The sequence below is a fragment of the Microchirus variegatus genome, assembly GCF_963457635.1.
Source record: "Microchirus variegatus genome assembly, chromosome: 2".
Lineage (NCBI taxonomy): Eukaryota > Metazoa > Chordata > Actinopteri > Pleuronectiformes > Soleidae > Microchirus > Microchirus variegatus.
Window position 1 is genome coordinate 39,335,518 of NC_139803.1, and position 17,019 is coordinate 39,352,536.

Consider the following 17,019-nt stretch of genomic DNA (forward strand, 5'->3'; position numbering starts at 1 on the left):
ACACAGGAGACAAAAGTTCAGTGATTGGTGGGTCGTGGGAGATTTATTTTGGGGTTCCTAAACAAATTGACAGAATTTTCCAATTAAATTTTTTTTTTTTTTTTTTTTTAATTAAAAATATACATTAAATTGCAATTCATGTACCATGCATGCAGTTGATTTGTTTGCTAATAATAAAAAAAATGATAGAGCTGAAACGAGCCGTATCATTTTGGACATTCGAGAACATCATTTCCAGGTTTGACAATCACTGATTGATTGATGTTGTGATTTTTGTGTCTAAATCCATGGTTCTCAAACTATGGTACCACCAGAGGTGCAGAAGCGTCCTCTGGTGGTAGAAATGGTGTAATCGTCTGAGGAATTTTGACTGTAGAAAATGAGGCAAATAATAAATGAAATAATCCTAATAATGATGACAGTCGCCTTATCTCTCGTTCCGTCTTAATCCAATTTCGCTCTACCAGTGTGTGAAGTGTGTGAGACGAAGTGGAGGATGATGAGAGAGCAAATGATCTTACTGGAATATAAATCTGCCTCGCACGCACCTCGTCAAAATAAAACGGATGGATGCGGGTCGCCGTCATGAAGTCTGAGTTTTGAAACGAGTGCTTTATTCAAAAACGCAGTTAAGTATAGCTCCGTGTCCCCACTGTGTATTCGTGTAAGCGCATGTTTACCTGCTCATTATCACATTGCAGTCCTTGTTAGCACATCATTATCACACACACACACACAGACACACACACACACACAGCCTCCAGTCTGAGCAACAAACTGCTCGATTTTAAATTGATTCCCCCCTCCATCGCTCTCTCACTGGAGCACAGTGTCCGATTCTTACACAGGATGGATATAAATAGTTTCCTGACAACAATGTAAAGCAGTCACTTTAAACATGATTCATAATAACAATCCGTTGTGTTTTTATTATATTGTATTCATAGCAAAGACGAGGGAAAACTTCCAAAGAAAGCCTTATATACACAAATTCATTCAAACTATTGCAAGTGATTGAACCAACATTTCACAGATTTGTATTTCTTGTATTGTTGGAGAAAAAATACGGCAGTATAATGACAAATGCCACAAAAGGTGGTTTTGTTTGAAATGAAAGTGTTTTTTTTTTTTTTTTTCACACATGAATTTCAGATAATAATCATGTCCTTGATGTTATTTCAATGAAATGTCACCCTTTGGGGCGAATTCCTTTTCCCTCAGAAACGTAGTTTGTAATCAAAATCTCAGTTCTCACACACTTCCCGTTTGTCCGCAGGTTTAGCATCGACGAAGGACAGACGTGGACCGTCCACAACTTCACCAGCACCTCGGTGTTCGTCGACGGACTCCTGAGCGAGCCGGGAGACGAGACACTGGTCATGACGTGAGTGGCATCTCTTGTTTTTTCACGGCTTGGTCTAAATTTGGAAAATGTTGCAGTTGTGCTGGAAAAGACTCTGAAACTTAAGGGTCTTGCGTTTCTCCGGGTAATGGAAAGCCAACGTGTGATAGAGCGAGTCGTCTTTGGGCAATGTGTGTACAGGTTTGAAAGGTGCGCGTTGAGTGGTCATCAAAGACTAGAAAAACCCATAAAATACCAAATATTTATCTTCTTTGTCTTGGATCTAAGTGAGATTGTTAGAGGAAATGTAGTGGAGTAAAAGTTGCTAGAAATATGAATAATTTAGTACAGATTCATCACTTTCAATAAACCACCTTTGGGTGGGGTTAGGGTTACCCTAACTAACTAAGATTGTTAGAGGAAATGTAGTGGAGTAAATGTAAAAGTTGCTGGAAATATGAATAATTTAGTACAGATTCATCAATTTCAATAAGCCACCTTCAGGTGGGTAACCCTAGCCCTAGGGTTAGGGTTACCCTAACTAACTAAGATTGTTAGACGAAATGAAGTGGACTAAATGTAAAAGTTGCTCGAAATATAAATAATGATGTACAGATTCATCAATTTCAATAAACCACCTTAGGGTGGGTAACCCTAGCCCTAGGGTGGGTAGCCCTAGGGCTAGGGTTACCCTAACTAACTAAGATTGTTAGAGGAAATGTAGTGGAGTAAATGTAAAAGTTGCTAGAAATATAAATAATGTAGTACAGATTCATCAGTTTCAATAATCCACCTTCGGGTGGGTAACCCTAGCCCTAGGGATAGGGTAACCCTAACCCTATTTCCATATTAAATAATCAATAAAGTCTCTCATTCGATATCATTCGACGCTGGTGCCAATCCCAGCTGCGATAGGTGCGAATGGTCACCAGAGAGATCGTGCAAACTCATGCAAAGGCAAGAATGCAAACCACTACACAACCGCGTGCCCTAACCAGGTCATCGTTAACCTAATTTCTGGTTAAAATTGCCATGATTTTGGTTCCGCAAACATGAGCCCACATGTACGACCCTGTCCACTTTGGTTGGAACGACACCAGACTGGAGGTTCTGTGCAGCAGATAGTTTAACCCCGGGGTTCTTTACGCTTCTCGTGACGACGTTCCAGTTTCTCTCTCTCTCTCGCCGTCACTGTAATTCCCAACTGGCCTCACTCCTGATTTTCTCCTCCTTTCACCTCCAGAGGTTTTTGATTGCCGTTACAGCAGAGGTTGATGGGAGAGCAGAGCTAGTGCCTGCCCTCTACCCTCCTCTCCCCATCTGGCTTTTCTCCTCTCTGACATTTTATTACTGTGGTTCTGCTCTGTATTCATGCACTGTGGCTCACAGTGTTTGCGTGTGTGTCTCTCTCTCTCTGCTCGGGCTCCACCAGGCTCATTTTGTTCTTATTAAAAACATTGTGCTCTGTTAATAGGATGCCGGTTGTTGGATTTATTACATGAATTGCAAAACAAATTTATAGTTCGTCCCGTGGATATATTATTTATATGAGCCCTCTCGCCTTTGGAGTATACACCTACTCAGTATGATGTTGCACCACCTTGAGCTTGATTGCAGCACACATTGGCGGTTTTAATGAGCTTATGCAGTGTCACAACATTTATTTAAATCCACAGATACACCAACCTCTTAGGATGGCAGAGTTGGTCTTAATCCAGCACAGCGGTGGTTAATCCATGTGTGAAAAGTGATGTCATGTTTCTTCTTGAACCATCTGAGGCGATGAATCCCGACATCGTACGTCCTAGATTTCCCGGGCACATAACATTGTCCAGCTGAGCCGAAGCAACTCCAGATGGTCACACTGCTCCGACGCTAAGCAAAATATTATATTTTGTGACTTTTGTTGGGGCGTGATCATTAAATCCTCTCGTACGTTGTTGGTAAAGAAAAGTTACCGACGACTGGAATGAGTTACTTTCCAAAAGTTCAGTGTGAGTTTTTCCCCCATCTTTTCTGTTCCCTTGTCAGAGCTGTTGGTCGAGGACGATGCTTCGAGGCAAATGAGTAAAACTGCATGTGTGACTACTGGGACAAAGATACCCACTCAGTTTGGCTGAAGGCTTTTTTAGCTTTAACATTTTTTTTTTGCCCCAAAAAAAAATACAGTAAGACTCAGTTTGGACATTTTAAAAAAAGACAAAAAACTAACCTAAGCACTGTCAGAGCCGGCCCAAGGCGTAAGTAAACTAAGCAGGTGCTTGGGGGGCCTCCAGACCACCAGGGGGCCCACAGTGGTGTGTGAGGAAAACTTATTAAAGACATGTATAGAGAGATATATTTTGATTTTTAAATAGTGTTTATCTTAAGTTGTTTGGTTTTATTTTGAAGTTGAATATTGCTTATTACGTGTGAGTTTGTTCTAAAAAGTTTTAAAAACCAAAGTCATTCAACTGGTCTACTTGATGAATTAATTGAGTTCAGAATCACCATATTTATTGAATATAAGAGTGCAAATTAATACAAGAGTGACACTGTTTATAGCAGGGGTGTCAAACGTACGGCCCAATGGCCAGAACTGGCCCACTAGAGGGTCGAATCCGGCACGCAAGTTGAATTTTGTTAAGATTATTACCGTATTTTTTGTGACTAACAGTGCTGCGCCATTGTAGATCCACTGTGATCTGCAAGTTGTGATGCACAATAAAGATAATAAATAATAAACATGCATTTCCATTATAAAAATTTCATTGTAAAAGTCCAATATAGAAAGATATTAACAATAAGACTATAAAAAGTTAAAATAGGATGTACATTATACACACTTACCCCAATATATACAGTAAGGCCTATTTTACAGTATAAACAAGGGTTGAACATGATATATTATAGATGTATATTGCACTAATAGTCAGCTAAGGGCCCCCTAAAGGCTTGGGCTGTCTCTAAGCACTGTTATTTTTGCCTGAGTGACTCAAAGTGCAGCAGACATGAGGCTGAACATATAGACAAAAGCTGAGTTACAGATATTTGCCACTGCTCCACTGCTTTGACTTGAGTAATAACTAAGATAACAAAAAAAAAAAATCTTGAGAAGACTGGGCACTAAATCTCAGCAATCAGCACTTTTCAAAGCCAAACTGTTGATGTCGGCGTCAACAGTTTCGTATCTCTGAGGACTGTCCTCGTCTCTCAGAACTCAATCTCTCCATCGCTGCGTTTTGCCGGAGTGAGACTTGTCGCATCATCTCAGGCTCTGCAGGCCCTTCGCCCAGAGATAAGGCCGGGGCTTCCAGCTGTAATCTGCTAAGAAGGCCGCGTGCTTTGAAGCACATTATTCGAGAAAAGAAAGATGCCTGCAAATGGATGGAGAGGTGGAAAAAAGTGGGCGTTCAGCAGTTAGACAAGATAAATACTTATTTCTCCTCTGACGTCTGGCATCAACAAGACATTTTGACCACAGTTTAAACTTCAGCAGGTCATCTTGACCATGCCAAGTCATGCATTTAGGCCTGTAATAGGACTGTCCCTTCACACCCTTCACACACACATCTTCAAATTCAAACTTTAACTCATTGGCTGCCATTTTCAGTGCAGAATTGCCAAAGCAATTTACAGCATTTTGACTGATTTTCCCAGACCCACAAAATGGTGTGTGTTCTATGACGATGTAAACACCAAAACTACCAAAAGAAAGAGTAGACTCTCTTCTTTCATCAGACGTCATTGGCAGTGAACCGTTATATTTGAGTTGACATCTATGGATGTCATCATCAGCCAATAAGTTAAAAACCTGTTGAAGTTCAAAATCTACAGTGTAGAAGCGCATAAGACTGTCTAAGCTAAACCAAAGTGGTTTTGAGAAACAAATTTTTAAGTAACGCCTCAGAAAAACAAAGCTAGTTAATATGAATGTAACACTATATAGTATGGACGTCAACGGTGAAGTTTAGAATAGGGCTAGAATTAGAGCTGAAACAATTAATCGATTATTAAATTAATCATTAACTATTTTGACTTTTTTCATGATTAAAACAAGATTTCTGATTGTTTTAGCTTCTTAAATGTGAATATTTTCTTCGTTTCTTTGCTCCACATAACAAACAAAGCATTAAAACTGAGTTATTTTTTGTTTGTGGACTAAAACAAGACATTCCAGAACATCGTCATTTCCAAGTTTGACAAACACCGATCAACGTTTTTTTTAACATTATATGGACCAAACCATTAAGCGTGAAAATGATCGACAGCTTAATCGATTGCGAAAATAACCCTTAGTTGCAGCTCTAACAGTAATGAATATAGAAAATTCTACACAGATCATTTAATTGTGACACTTCTGGACTTCCATACACTCACTCTGTTCTGTCTTAACTGTTATTATATTATTTGATATGTTCATTTGTTAAGCGACGTAGGTTTCTCATCTGCAGATTCTTATTATATTTTTCTTCTCCAGTAGATGGCGCCTTAGGCGACAGCCTATGTAGGACACCTGAGCATCTGAAAAGTCTCGAGTAGAAGTATTGTAGGCAGCAGAATCTTTCAGATGTCATTTTTGGACTTAATGTCAGCCCTAGAATGTGAAAAGCTGGCGAGATACTTGCTTTAAGGACCAGTTGAACAGGTGTACCTAATAAAGTGGCCACAGAGTGTATGTATTCATGTCCACACATTGTCCATCTGTCTTAGTGAGATAGGGTCAGCAGCCACAGTGCTGTGCTAAGGGCAGATCATGTCTGACAGATTAGCCAAGGTCTTTTTTTTTTTTCTCTTTTTTTTTTCCCCCTCACCGCTGCGTTCGATTTCTCACGGCGCGTGGCCCCCGCCGCCATCCCATAATGAAGTCTTTGAGCAGTGACTTAGCGCCAAGGACAGGTGGAAAGAACAGAGATCGCCCACCACTCATACTAATGACAGCTGGTCAAATATCAGCGAGCGCGAGTTTAGTTCCTCGTTTACTTTCACACTCTGGCAAAAACAGTGTCTTCTCAGTGGAATCTTTAAGATAATTTAACAACACAATTTCTCGGGGAAAAAAATCGCTTGTAAACACAGAGCTGGTAATGTTTGCTCCTCCTCAACTCTGTGTTTTTAATGAGAGGAACTAAAGCAACAAATTCCCGACTGTTAATGAGTGTTGATTTGTTTGCATTGAGCTGATTGGGGTGCTGTTTGTCCACTAATGGAGCTCTTAGGGCTCTGGAGTGGCTGTTCAAAAACAAAAAGGAAAAGTGCTAAATTAACTCAGAGGCTGGCTGGATCTGACAAACCAACAAAGCAATAGAGCTGATTTTTTTTTAACTTCACACTGATGAGTTGGCTCTGTGTGAGAACAAAGTGAGCAGTACACACTTTAATGGACTGGTGTTTGCACACTGCATTTCCTCCTTCATACAACAACACAAAACATAGATTGTTTTAGTTTTACTTGCTGACATTTCGTGATATACACTACCGTTCAAAGCTTTGGGGTCACCTATACAATTTTTTTGTGTTTTTTCCATTAAAAGTCACACTTTTATTCATCAAAAGAGTTGCAAAATGAATAGAATTATAGTTAAGACATTAGAAATAATGAATTTTATTCCAAATAATCATTTTGCCCTTCGAACTTTGCTGTTTTCAGCTGTGCTAACATCATTGCACAAGGGTTTTCTAATCATCCAATAGCCTTCTAACGCTATTAGCAAACACAATGTACCATTAGAACACTGGAAATGGGCCTCTATACACCTATGTAGATATTCCATTTAAAAACCAGACGTTTGCAGCTAGAATAGTCGTTTACCACATTAACAATGTATAGAGTGTATTTCTTATTCATTTAATGTTATATTCATTGAAAAAAAGTGCTTTTCCTTCAAAAATAAGGACATTTCCAAGTGAGCCCAAACCTTTGAACGGTAGTGTATCTACGCCACAGTCTTAAGCTAACACAATGTCTTATTTTCACCATAAAAGGGCCAGAAAATGACCTGTGAGTAAGTGCTTTTGCCCATTTTTCCAGAATAACCTTCAATATGTGGCCGTTATTTACAATTTACTGCATGTTAAAATAGTGTGAGTTAAATAGAAAACTTTGCACAGGCGTTTTTCTAACTCTCTCCTCTCTGGTGACAAAGATGCTGATCCGTCGGCTTCCCGCGACAGCGCGAGTAAAGTTACCGTAATAACCCCACGTTTGCTTTATCGTGCCCCTTCTCAGCCGTAGGAAACCGCTGGAATCTTAACGATGGCACAAACCGTCGCGTAATTACGGTAATGCAAAGTGCGCACGGCAAACTTTATGTAAATTGTCAGTTACATCCTGATTAATTATGAAAGGCATTTGCCCAGAAACTTGTCACATGCAAGTGTCAGACTGGTAAAAAGTTCAATGTAGTGACGAACAAACTGAACTAATATCTCTCTCGTTGATCTTCTTGTTCATAACAAATGATTTCCCTCGCGTAGAGAGGCAGACTGAGGTCAGAATGACTCTTGAATTTCATTCATACTTCAGACAAAAATACAAAATGACTACAGAATGTAATGAGTATTTCAAGCACTCTTAAATGTTGCTGTGTTTTTTAAAAAAGGGAAAAATATTCACTGTGAATTCAACCGTTTTAGAAAAGACTCGGCGACAGATTTCTCAAGTCCTTAGCGCACAATACCAGCATGACGCATGAGGCCATAGTTCATTTTTAGCCCTGGAATCGTGTAATTTGCTGTCTCTACATGATTTTTCATAACTGCAGCTTTAAATAAAGCATCTCAACTCATAAAGAAGAATGAAAACGCCGAATCGCGTCACAGAGAAACAAGTGGGAAAAGACTATTCTGCTTTAAAACAACAAAACTCATGGTAATGTGTTGTGTCTTGCGCTGTTCAACATTACCATCTAGTGGACAAAAGGGGGAACTGAATTAGGTTTCTTTTTACGCCACTGTATTGTTATAAAAAGGTTTGAGAAGCACTAGAATAGAGCGTTAAATGATGTGTTCATGTTGTGTGTTTGCAGTGTGTTTGGTCACATCAGCTACAGGTCAGACTGGGAGCTGGTCAAAGTGGACTTCAGGCAGTCTTTCCCGCGTCAGTGCACCGAGTCTGACTACGACTCCTGGCAGCTCACAGATCTGCAGGTAACGTGCATAAACACACATGTATATTTGTATCTTTAAAAAAACAAAACAAGTCTCCACACAGCACTTCTGCATCTGCTTTCAGGGAGAGAAGTGCATCATGGGCCAGGAGCGGAGTTTCAGGAAGAGAAAGGACACGGCGTTCTGCATCAAAGGGAAGAGCTACACCTCAGCTCTCGTCACGAAACCCTGTCAATGTGCAGAGAGGGATTTCAACTGGTGAGGCCTAAAGAATCATTTGAAAAAAAAAATATATATATATGCATGACTTATTTCAACTTTACTGGACCAGTGGGGAAACTGGGTCATTGGAGCAGAAAGTAGCATATGCCTTAGGGTGTGTGTGTGTGTGGAAACAAAAACAACCCATGAATATGAGCACAGTAGAAAAACAAAATTATAGATGTGAATTTGGAATAAAATGTTTTGAGAGAAAACAATAATAAAACAGCATTAATAGAGTCCGAATTCTGAGATTGAAGTTATATTTCTGACTTTAATTCAAGAAAAAAAGAATGATTTCTGCGGGGGAAAAAAGTCAAATTTCTGAAGAAAAAAGTCAAATTTCTGAGGAAAAAAGTCAACATCTCTGAGAAAAAGGTCACATTTCTGAGTAAAAAGTCAAATTCTTAGGAAAAAAGAATTCATGCTTTTATTTTTTTAAACTTTACATTTTACAAATTACATGTGGCCCTAATCCTCTCTTGTTTAATTGAACAAAGCAAAGTATGCATTAATGAAATAGGAAAAACCTTCTGGTAATAATTCATATACAGCTATCAAAACAAAATTTTGAACGAATATCTTACACTGCCTGTTCCCCTGTGTGTGTTTAGTGACTACGGTTTCGAGCGGTCCCAGAAGGAGGGCGACCGCTGCTTCGCTGACTTCTGGCACGATCCCGATTCGCCGCCTGAAGACTGTCACCTGGGACAGACCTACGAGTCCACCACTGGGTCTGCACATGTCCACACACACACACACACACACACACACATTCATAGACATAAAGCATTCCCTAGCCACTTACCTTAACCATCACAACTCAGTGCCTAACCTTAGCCTAAACCCAGTTCTAACCCTAACCGTAAAACCAACAAGACCCTTTGATGGGTGATGTGGTGAAAGTGAGGACCAGACAAAAAGTCCCCATACTATGTTTATAAATTGTTTGGTCCTCACAAAGACACCCATACAAACACATACACTGCAGTATGTTCATGCGAAGCTAATTAACGGGGAAAAATGAAACACTCTTGACACCTGTCCTCCTCTGCTGTCCTTCAGCTACAGGAAGGTGATATTAAACGCGTGCGAAGGAGGGCTAAACAAGCAACAGAGCGCCAAACAGCACAACTGCCCGCTGCTGCCCCCTAGAGGACTATGGGTCGGCATCAAGGGGCAGATGCTCGCCGTGGCGCCCGGCGACGACGTCACGTTCATCGTCCACCAGGAACAGGTAGGGCGACGAAAAAGGTGTATTCCTGTTGTTGGTTTGTCCCGTCGGAATGTGCCGAACGTCATCGTTCTTTCCGAACCAGGGCGACACCAGCAGCACCAAGTACCAGGTGGACCTCGGCGATGGCGTCCGGGCCATTTACCAGAACCTGACGGTGACGGATGAACCCATCCAGCATCGCTACGAAAAGCCCGGCATTTACAGGGTCACGGTGAAGGCGGAGAATATGGCCGGGCACGACGAGGCCACCATGTACATCCAGGTCACAGGTCGGTTTTCTTTGACGCTCATGTTTTCCGGTATGTTTTTGCTGTATCTGGAATCTTTTGTTTTTTAAAGGAGTTAGTGAAGGCTTGGTTTCTGAAATCACCCCCTTTTGACCTAAATGTATTTTTACAACTGCCGGAGGAAAAAGATGATGAAAATGTTGTTCTGTTCTCTCGCTTCCTCAAACGCTCAGCCCCTGCAGTGAACGAGACAGGATTGGGTCTTGTTTTTACTTTGTATAACTCTAAATGATTACCCGCCTACCTTTGTCTGACACTTAAACTTTCATCATACAAGGCAGATCTGCGATACCACAGTCAGCAGAGATGTTTTTGTTGAGCTTTAAAACTCAAAGTTCTACCTTTTTCTTATAAAATTCATAGTCTACCAACATGCAGGCAGACTAAAATATGTCGCCCGCCACGGTTAAACCAGCAACTAGTCGTGGCTGTACTTCTTAACAAAGACAGAGGCCGACACAGATCTCACTTCTGCTCTGTGTTAGCATTTAAGCTAGCGGACGTAATAACGGATGGATTATTTAGCGGCCGAAAGAGAGCAGGGCATGAGAATAACTGTAAACCTTGAGGAACAGACACAAACCTCTTATTAACCTTCTATCTTCTTATGGGGTGAGATTTCATTAACGTTGTTAAGCTACGTTACGTTAGTGTTCATTCAAAGTCGCATACAGGGATTAAAAAAAAATAATCTACATGCTAGACGCTATCTTTTAATAATCCACCATGCGTTTCATAACCCTCATTTTAGTTCACACAGCTCTGTACAGACAGGAAACACACAGATTATATGAGATTAAATCATATTTGTTCTTTAAATACTGCAATTTCTCTATTTGTAGCACTTGATTGACACGATTTTCGTGAATTCCGTTTGCTTCTCGTATAGCGCCGCTTCAAGAAGTCCACCTGGAAGTGGTTCCCATTGCAGAAAGAAACCAAGAGGTGAATCTGACGGCCATTGTTCTCCCCACTGAGGCCAACCTGACTGTCTTCTACTGGTGGATAGGAGACAACCTGCAGGTAAAAGGATGCAACACACACACATGTTTTTTTCCAACTATAAAGGCCTATGTGACAAACCTGCTGTGACTCTTGTCTCCCGCAGCCGACGCTGACTCTGCAGAGCAGCCTTTTGACTCGTTTCCCCGAGACCGGAGAGGTTTCGGTCACCGTCCAGGCCTCCAACGGAAGATCCATGGTTCAGGATACCAGGACTGTCCGAGTTTACGGTAACGCAGATCTCGTGTATATGCGCACACAAAGAGGCTGTGGTTGAGCGTGACAGTTTAACAATGAAACGTTTCTCTATGAATGCGTTCAATGATCGCAAACTCCTCCTCCTCTGTGTTCTGTCATGTCCCAGATAACTTCCAGGTCATCCCTCTGAGCTTCACCAGCAATCTGGACCACTTCAACCCAAACATCCCAGAGTGGCGTGAGGACATTGGCCAAGTGGTCACCAAAATACTTGCAAAGGTTGGACCTTTAAGTCACATTTTTGTTGATGTTAAGACACCGTAGAGTGGAGGACATAGATCTATGTATATTGGCCCGATATTCAATGGAACTCTCAATTATCTCTGATGTGTCGTGAAACTTCTCTTGTACTGTGTCCAGAATTTGCCTCTTGTACGTTGAAATTATTTAAATTCTGCAGTGGACCATGTGAGACAGGAAGTTGGTATAAAAACAAACTAGATAACAGGCTTTTTCGAAATTCAGTTAAGTTGTTTGACATTGTTATTGGTAAAAACAGTGTAATTTAGTTGGGAATTCTAAGTCAGTATTCCCACTTTTTCCTCATTATCCTATCATTATCTGCTTTCGCAATCTAAAATTTGAGCCAATTTCAACATTTTTTACCTCAAAACGTTTTCACTTGAGCAGCGCCACCTTGAGGAGACATGAACTAGTGATGCCCAGTGAATGAAACTGACAGGGACTGGCAGTTTACTTACAGTTTACTTTAGAGCGCCTTCATTTATTCATTAAAATATTGATATTTGCTTTGCCTTAGCGATTATCGTATTGCACGAGGAAGGACGAAGATGTGTCAACAAATCGATATTTTTATACTCAACACATTATCCGTGTGACCTCAGATCACGGGTGTCCCTCAGGAGTCCCTGGTTACCGTGGTGAAGCCGGGCCTCCCCACCACCGCAGACCTGTACGTTCTCCCACTGAACAGCAAACCAGCCAAGAAGAACATGTTTGTTGATAAGGTACAGTCAGATAAAAAAAAAATCAACCACTTCTGAAGTTTTTTTTTTTTTTTTTAACTTTCCACTGATTGAATATTTTCTTCTCCTCAGCGAATTCCAGCCATAATCCAGGCCTTCAATGACCACAATGTCAGCTTTGTGGTGCGAGGAGGTCTTCAAGTGCTGGTCATGCTCGCTGACCCAAACGCAGGTTAGTATTTACACTCAGTCATTTTGGTCCGCTTTCATAACTGCACTTGTTTTTTTATTGTTTTTTTTAAATTGATAATTGCATGTTATTGATTTATTTCCAAGGGCTAATTGCTAATGACTCAGCAGCTGCAGCAGCAGAGACGGGTGCGTTCATGAAACATACGCCTGCGGCTTTCCACCTCTTTACTTTCCTGGTTTTCCTAACTAATCTGAATCTTCTCAAGTCTGACCCTGTCTGTGCTGTGCTGTGCTTTTTAATCCACCTGGGTTTGAATTTAACATGGTTGTGTAATCTGTACGGGTGGTTTAACTGACCTCTCCTGATTCCTTTTTTTTTTTACACTTTATTGCAAATCATCTATGCTTTCTCCTCAGAATACGTACATATGTTGTGTTCTTCATGCGTGTGTTTGTGTGGCTCGTCAAAATAGGTTACCATGGAGCGGCTGGAGGTCCAGGAATTTGGGCTCTTGCGGTCATTTTTCTTATTAGCATCATCGCCACTGGTTCCTTCATCTTGTACAAGTTCAAAAGGTGAGTCGAGCTCAGGCCCAAAAAGATATGTCTGCATGTTGTCTGTTATTTCTATTTCTATTATTACTTGTGACACAATACTTTATTTATTATTTTTACAACATAGCAATGAAAGGCTGCTATGTTGTCTTATATTAGGATGCTTTCTATTCTTATGGAGTATGGGAATAGACAGGATTTAGATCATTTAGTGATCAATAAATAATCAAATCATCATTGCAGCCTTTAATAATATTACATTATTTTTGTTCATAAAGGCAGAATAATAACAAATGTAACAAATGTTACAAAAAAGTTACCTACTGCAGCTTTAATATCCCTACTCAGTCGTCAATCACCCTCTTGTCAATTGTTGCCATTGTCATAACACAAGACTGAAAGCATCCTCCATTTTGTTTGAGAAATGATTTTATTTTATACAAAACTTAATCTATGTAATATATTGATATTTGATTGATTGTCATTGACTGTATTTAAAAGTTAACGCCCAGGTAAGTAGCACTCAGCCACCAGGGGGCAACTCTGCAAAAGTTGCAAAAAGAACTCGGTTTAAGGGAAAATCTGCCTAATTCTCGCTTGATCTAAAACGGTCAGATACATTTTCTTGAGGAGTTAATGACTCAGTCACTAGTTTGAGATCTTCATCAGTCGAGCTTGATGTCAATTTTGTAAATTATTAGAGAGAAATTAATAGATGAGTCTTAAAAATGGGAGTGTTTTGAAACCAGAAAACTACATCTTTGTTTTATTTACACTCTATGAACACAGTATACCAGTCTTGTATAAAGTATCTTAAAGGGATACTTGAGTAAAAGTATAAGTATCTTACCAGAAAATTACTTTGGTAGAAGTTGAGGTCAATTTTACAATATTACTTAAGTAAAAGTCTTAAAGTATACAACATTTACTGTACTTACTACATTTCAAAAGTCATTTTCTTATATAAAATGTACTTAAGTTTTAGAAGTAAAAGTATTATAAAAGTGGAAGGTTGTGGGTTCAATTCCTGGCTATGTGTGTCCTTGAGCAAGACACTTAACCCCATGTTGAGCTCATCGAGACTAGAAAAGCTCTATATAAATACAGACCATAATACCAACTCTTCTTCTTCTTATTGTATTTGGTAGTAACGAGTAACAAAGAGAGTTAGAGGAAATGTAGTGGAGTAAAGTTGCTAGAAATAAACATAAAGTTAAGTAGATACGTGAATTTTTTACCTAAGTACAGTAACAGTAAGTATTTGTACTTTGTAATATGACAACACTGTTGTATATTTGTTAGCCCTTATCGCACATTTATCCTTTCATCACATTTTGTAGCTTGCATGACGAATAAAAAGCCGATTCACAATGTGTTCACAACTGCATGCTTCTTTTTCCCTCCACCACTCGACTAACTCACCAGCTGCACCTGCTCGTGTCCCGAACACACATATATTCACCACAACAACAAAATGAAATGAAAAAAAACTGAGAGCCCCATCTTACAAAAACAACAAATCCCACAGTCCTTGGCTTAGGACTGAGGATGCCTATCCCCCGCTGTTTTTCAGGAAGCTCCCGGGCAGCCGCAACGTCTACGCGCAGATGCACAACGAGAAGGAGCAGGAAATGACGAGCCCCGTCAACCACAGCGAAGACACCCAGCACATCATCCAGGGGGAGGAGTTCATCGACGACGACCTGGACTCGCAGACTCTAGGTAACGCAGGAGGTAGCCCCGCCTTCCGTTCCCTTATAAGGACTACCACTAACCACTGCTACTAAAACCCCAAGCTACTAACACCAGCAGCTAACACGCATCAAGGTACCCGATGACTTTTCACTTGACTCCATTCCGTATCACCGGTGTTGCCCAAAAAGACCTTCATGTCATTTACTTTGACCTTCAAAGTCGGTCACATGGTGCCGTGCAGTCGTCAGTTGCATTTGCGAGCATGATGATTCAAATCATCTCATTACCGAAGCATGTCGTATCATGTTAATGTGCCATCATGGTTGTATACAGATGGGTAATGCAGCGCAGAATGTGTTAGTGACTGAAATGAAACAAAAAGAAGATATAAAACCACCACATGTGACATAAAGTTATTAATCTTATTAAAAGGGATATAATGTAAAACATTTAACAGTAACTGTTAGCAGTAGGGGTGGGAATCACAGGGTTCTTCACAGTACGATATATACAGGGTTCCTCTCTGCAATATATATATAGTTCCTCGCTGTATGATACACAATACGTGTTTCAAATAGTTCCTCACAGTACGATACACAATACGTGTTTCACATAGTTCCTCACAGTATGATACACAATACTTGTTTCAAATAGTTCCTCACAGTATGATACGCAATATGTGTTACACATAGTTTCCCACAGTACGATACGCAATACGTATTTCACATAGTTCCTCACAGTACGATACGCAATATGTGTTACACATAGTTCCTCACAGTATGATACGCAATATGTGTTACACATAGTTTCCCACAGTACGATACACAATACGCGTTTCACATAGTTCTTCACAGTACGATACGCAATGTGTTTCACATAGTTTCTCACAGTACGATACGCAATACGTATTTCACATAGTTCCTCACAGTATGATACACAATACGTGTTTCAAATAGTTCCTCACAGTATGATACGCAATATGTGTTACACATAGTTTCCCACAGTATGATACGCAATACGTATTTCACATGGTTCCTCACAGTACGATACGCAATATGTATTACACATAGTTCCTCACAGTACGATACGCAATGTGTTTCACATAGTTCCTCACAGTATGATACGCAATACGTGTTACACATAGTTTCCCACAGTACGATACACAATATGTTTTTCACATAGTTCCTCACGGTATGATACACAATACTTGTTTCACCTAGTTCCTCACAGTATGATACGCAATATGTCGTTCACAGGGTTCCTCACAAAACCTAGTTATTCTTCACTAATAAATCACTCGCTGAAAGCATTTGTATTTAACAGTGCAGGGGGTGGAAATATCTTTAAATAAGCCGCTTAATGATTGTTAAATATGAGGTGAAATTACACATTTGTTCAAACTCCACAGCGTCACTTCAGTTGTGTTTGTGCTTGTGTCGCTCAGCATCTCACCTCTGTTCTCTTTCTTCTCCCCTCCCCCCACGTTTGTTGCCAGGCAACCATTCGGGTGTGGTCCTGAGCATCAACTCGCGAGAGCTACACAGTTACCTAACCAGCTGATGGCTGCCATGACAACGCTAACAAGCTAGCCTAGCCTAGCCAGCTAACGAGCACAGGGACTCCACTTTGCCTTCCTCCTACTCTCTCTCTACTTCTTCTTTTCCTCCTCCGTGGACACTTTGCCTCCACACCACAACCTCTTCAACCCTTCAATTTCCAGCTTTTTTTTTTCATATTTTTTTTTTCTCCTTGGAAGGGGCGGAGCCTGGTGGAGGGACGTCCCGTTCGACTCCGTCCTTTTCCCTCAGTGTCTTTCTGCTCGGGGACGAGAGAGACTCTTCTGCTTCACCGAAAGTGTTTGACATCACTGCGAGCCAACCCTGAAGACCTGCACTGACGCTCCGCCGGAGATGACGATGGTGTCGCACCAGGTCACCAGGTGTTCTTCATCGGTGTTCAAAAAAAACAAAACAAGAAAAGTAAATGTGTGTGTGTGTGTGTGTGCGCGCACTGTCCACGCACTTGTAGACACTCAAACCATCAAACACTGGACTGTGTGCGCTGGTTTCCAGTCAGGTTCACAGTCAGAGGGGGTTAAAATCGTTCATGGCCCACGAGGCAGGTGACTGAAAGTGAGTGTAGTCCGAACGCCACTGTGTTCAGGCGATTTTTAAA

The 17,019-nt window shown here is 40.7% G+C and overlaps 1 protein-coding gene across 1 annotated transcript in view; it reads left to right on the top strand.

Annotated features, from left to right (window-relative positions):
* The window catches only part of sorcs2 (sortilin-related VPS10 domain containing receptor 2), a gene marked incomplete at both ends in the record, with an annotated part of 329,447 nt that extends 313,043 nt beyond the window's left edge, over positions 1-16,404 (top strand). Inside the window, 14 exons of the mRNA XM_083910412.1 lie at positions 1,277-1,384; positions 8,350-8,470; positions 8,556-8,689; positions 9,307-9,426; positions 9,758-9,929; positions 10,012-10,198; positions 11,106-11,239; positions 11,325-11,448; positions 11,583-11,695; positions 12,322-12,444; positions 12,535-12,634; positions 13,068-13,170; positions 14,723-14,871; positions 16,340-16,404. Of these exons, the coding sequence (XP_083766538.1) occupies positions 1,277-1,384; positions 8,350-8,470; positions 8,556-8,689; positions 9,307-9,426; positions 9,758-9,929; positions 10,012-10,198; positions 11,106-11,239; positions 11,325-11,448; positions 11,583-11,695; positions 12,322-12,444; positions 12,535-12,634; positions 13,068-13,170; positions 14,723-14,871; positions 16,340-16,404 (1,753 nt within the window). The remainder of the gene's footprint in view (positions 1-1,276; positions 1,385-8,349; positions 8,471-8,555; positions 8,690-9,306; positions 9,427-9,757; positions 9,930-10,011; positions 10,199-11,105; positions 11,240-11,324; positions 11,449-11,582; positions 11,696-12,321; positions 12,445-12,534; positions 12,635-13,067; positions 13,171-14,722; positions 14,872-16,339) is intronic.
* Between the last annotated feature and the right edge of the window lie 615 nt (positions 16,405-17,019).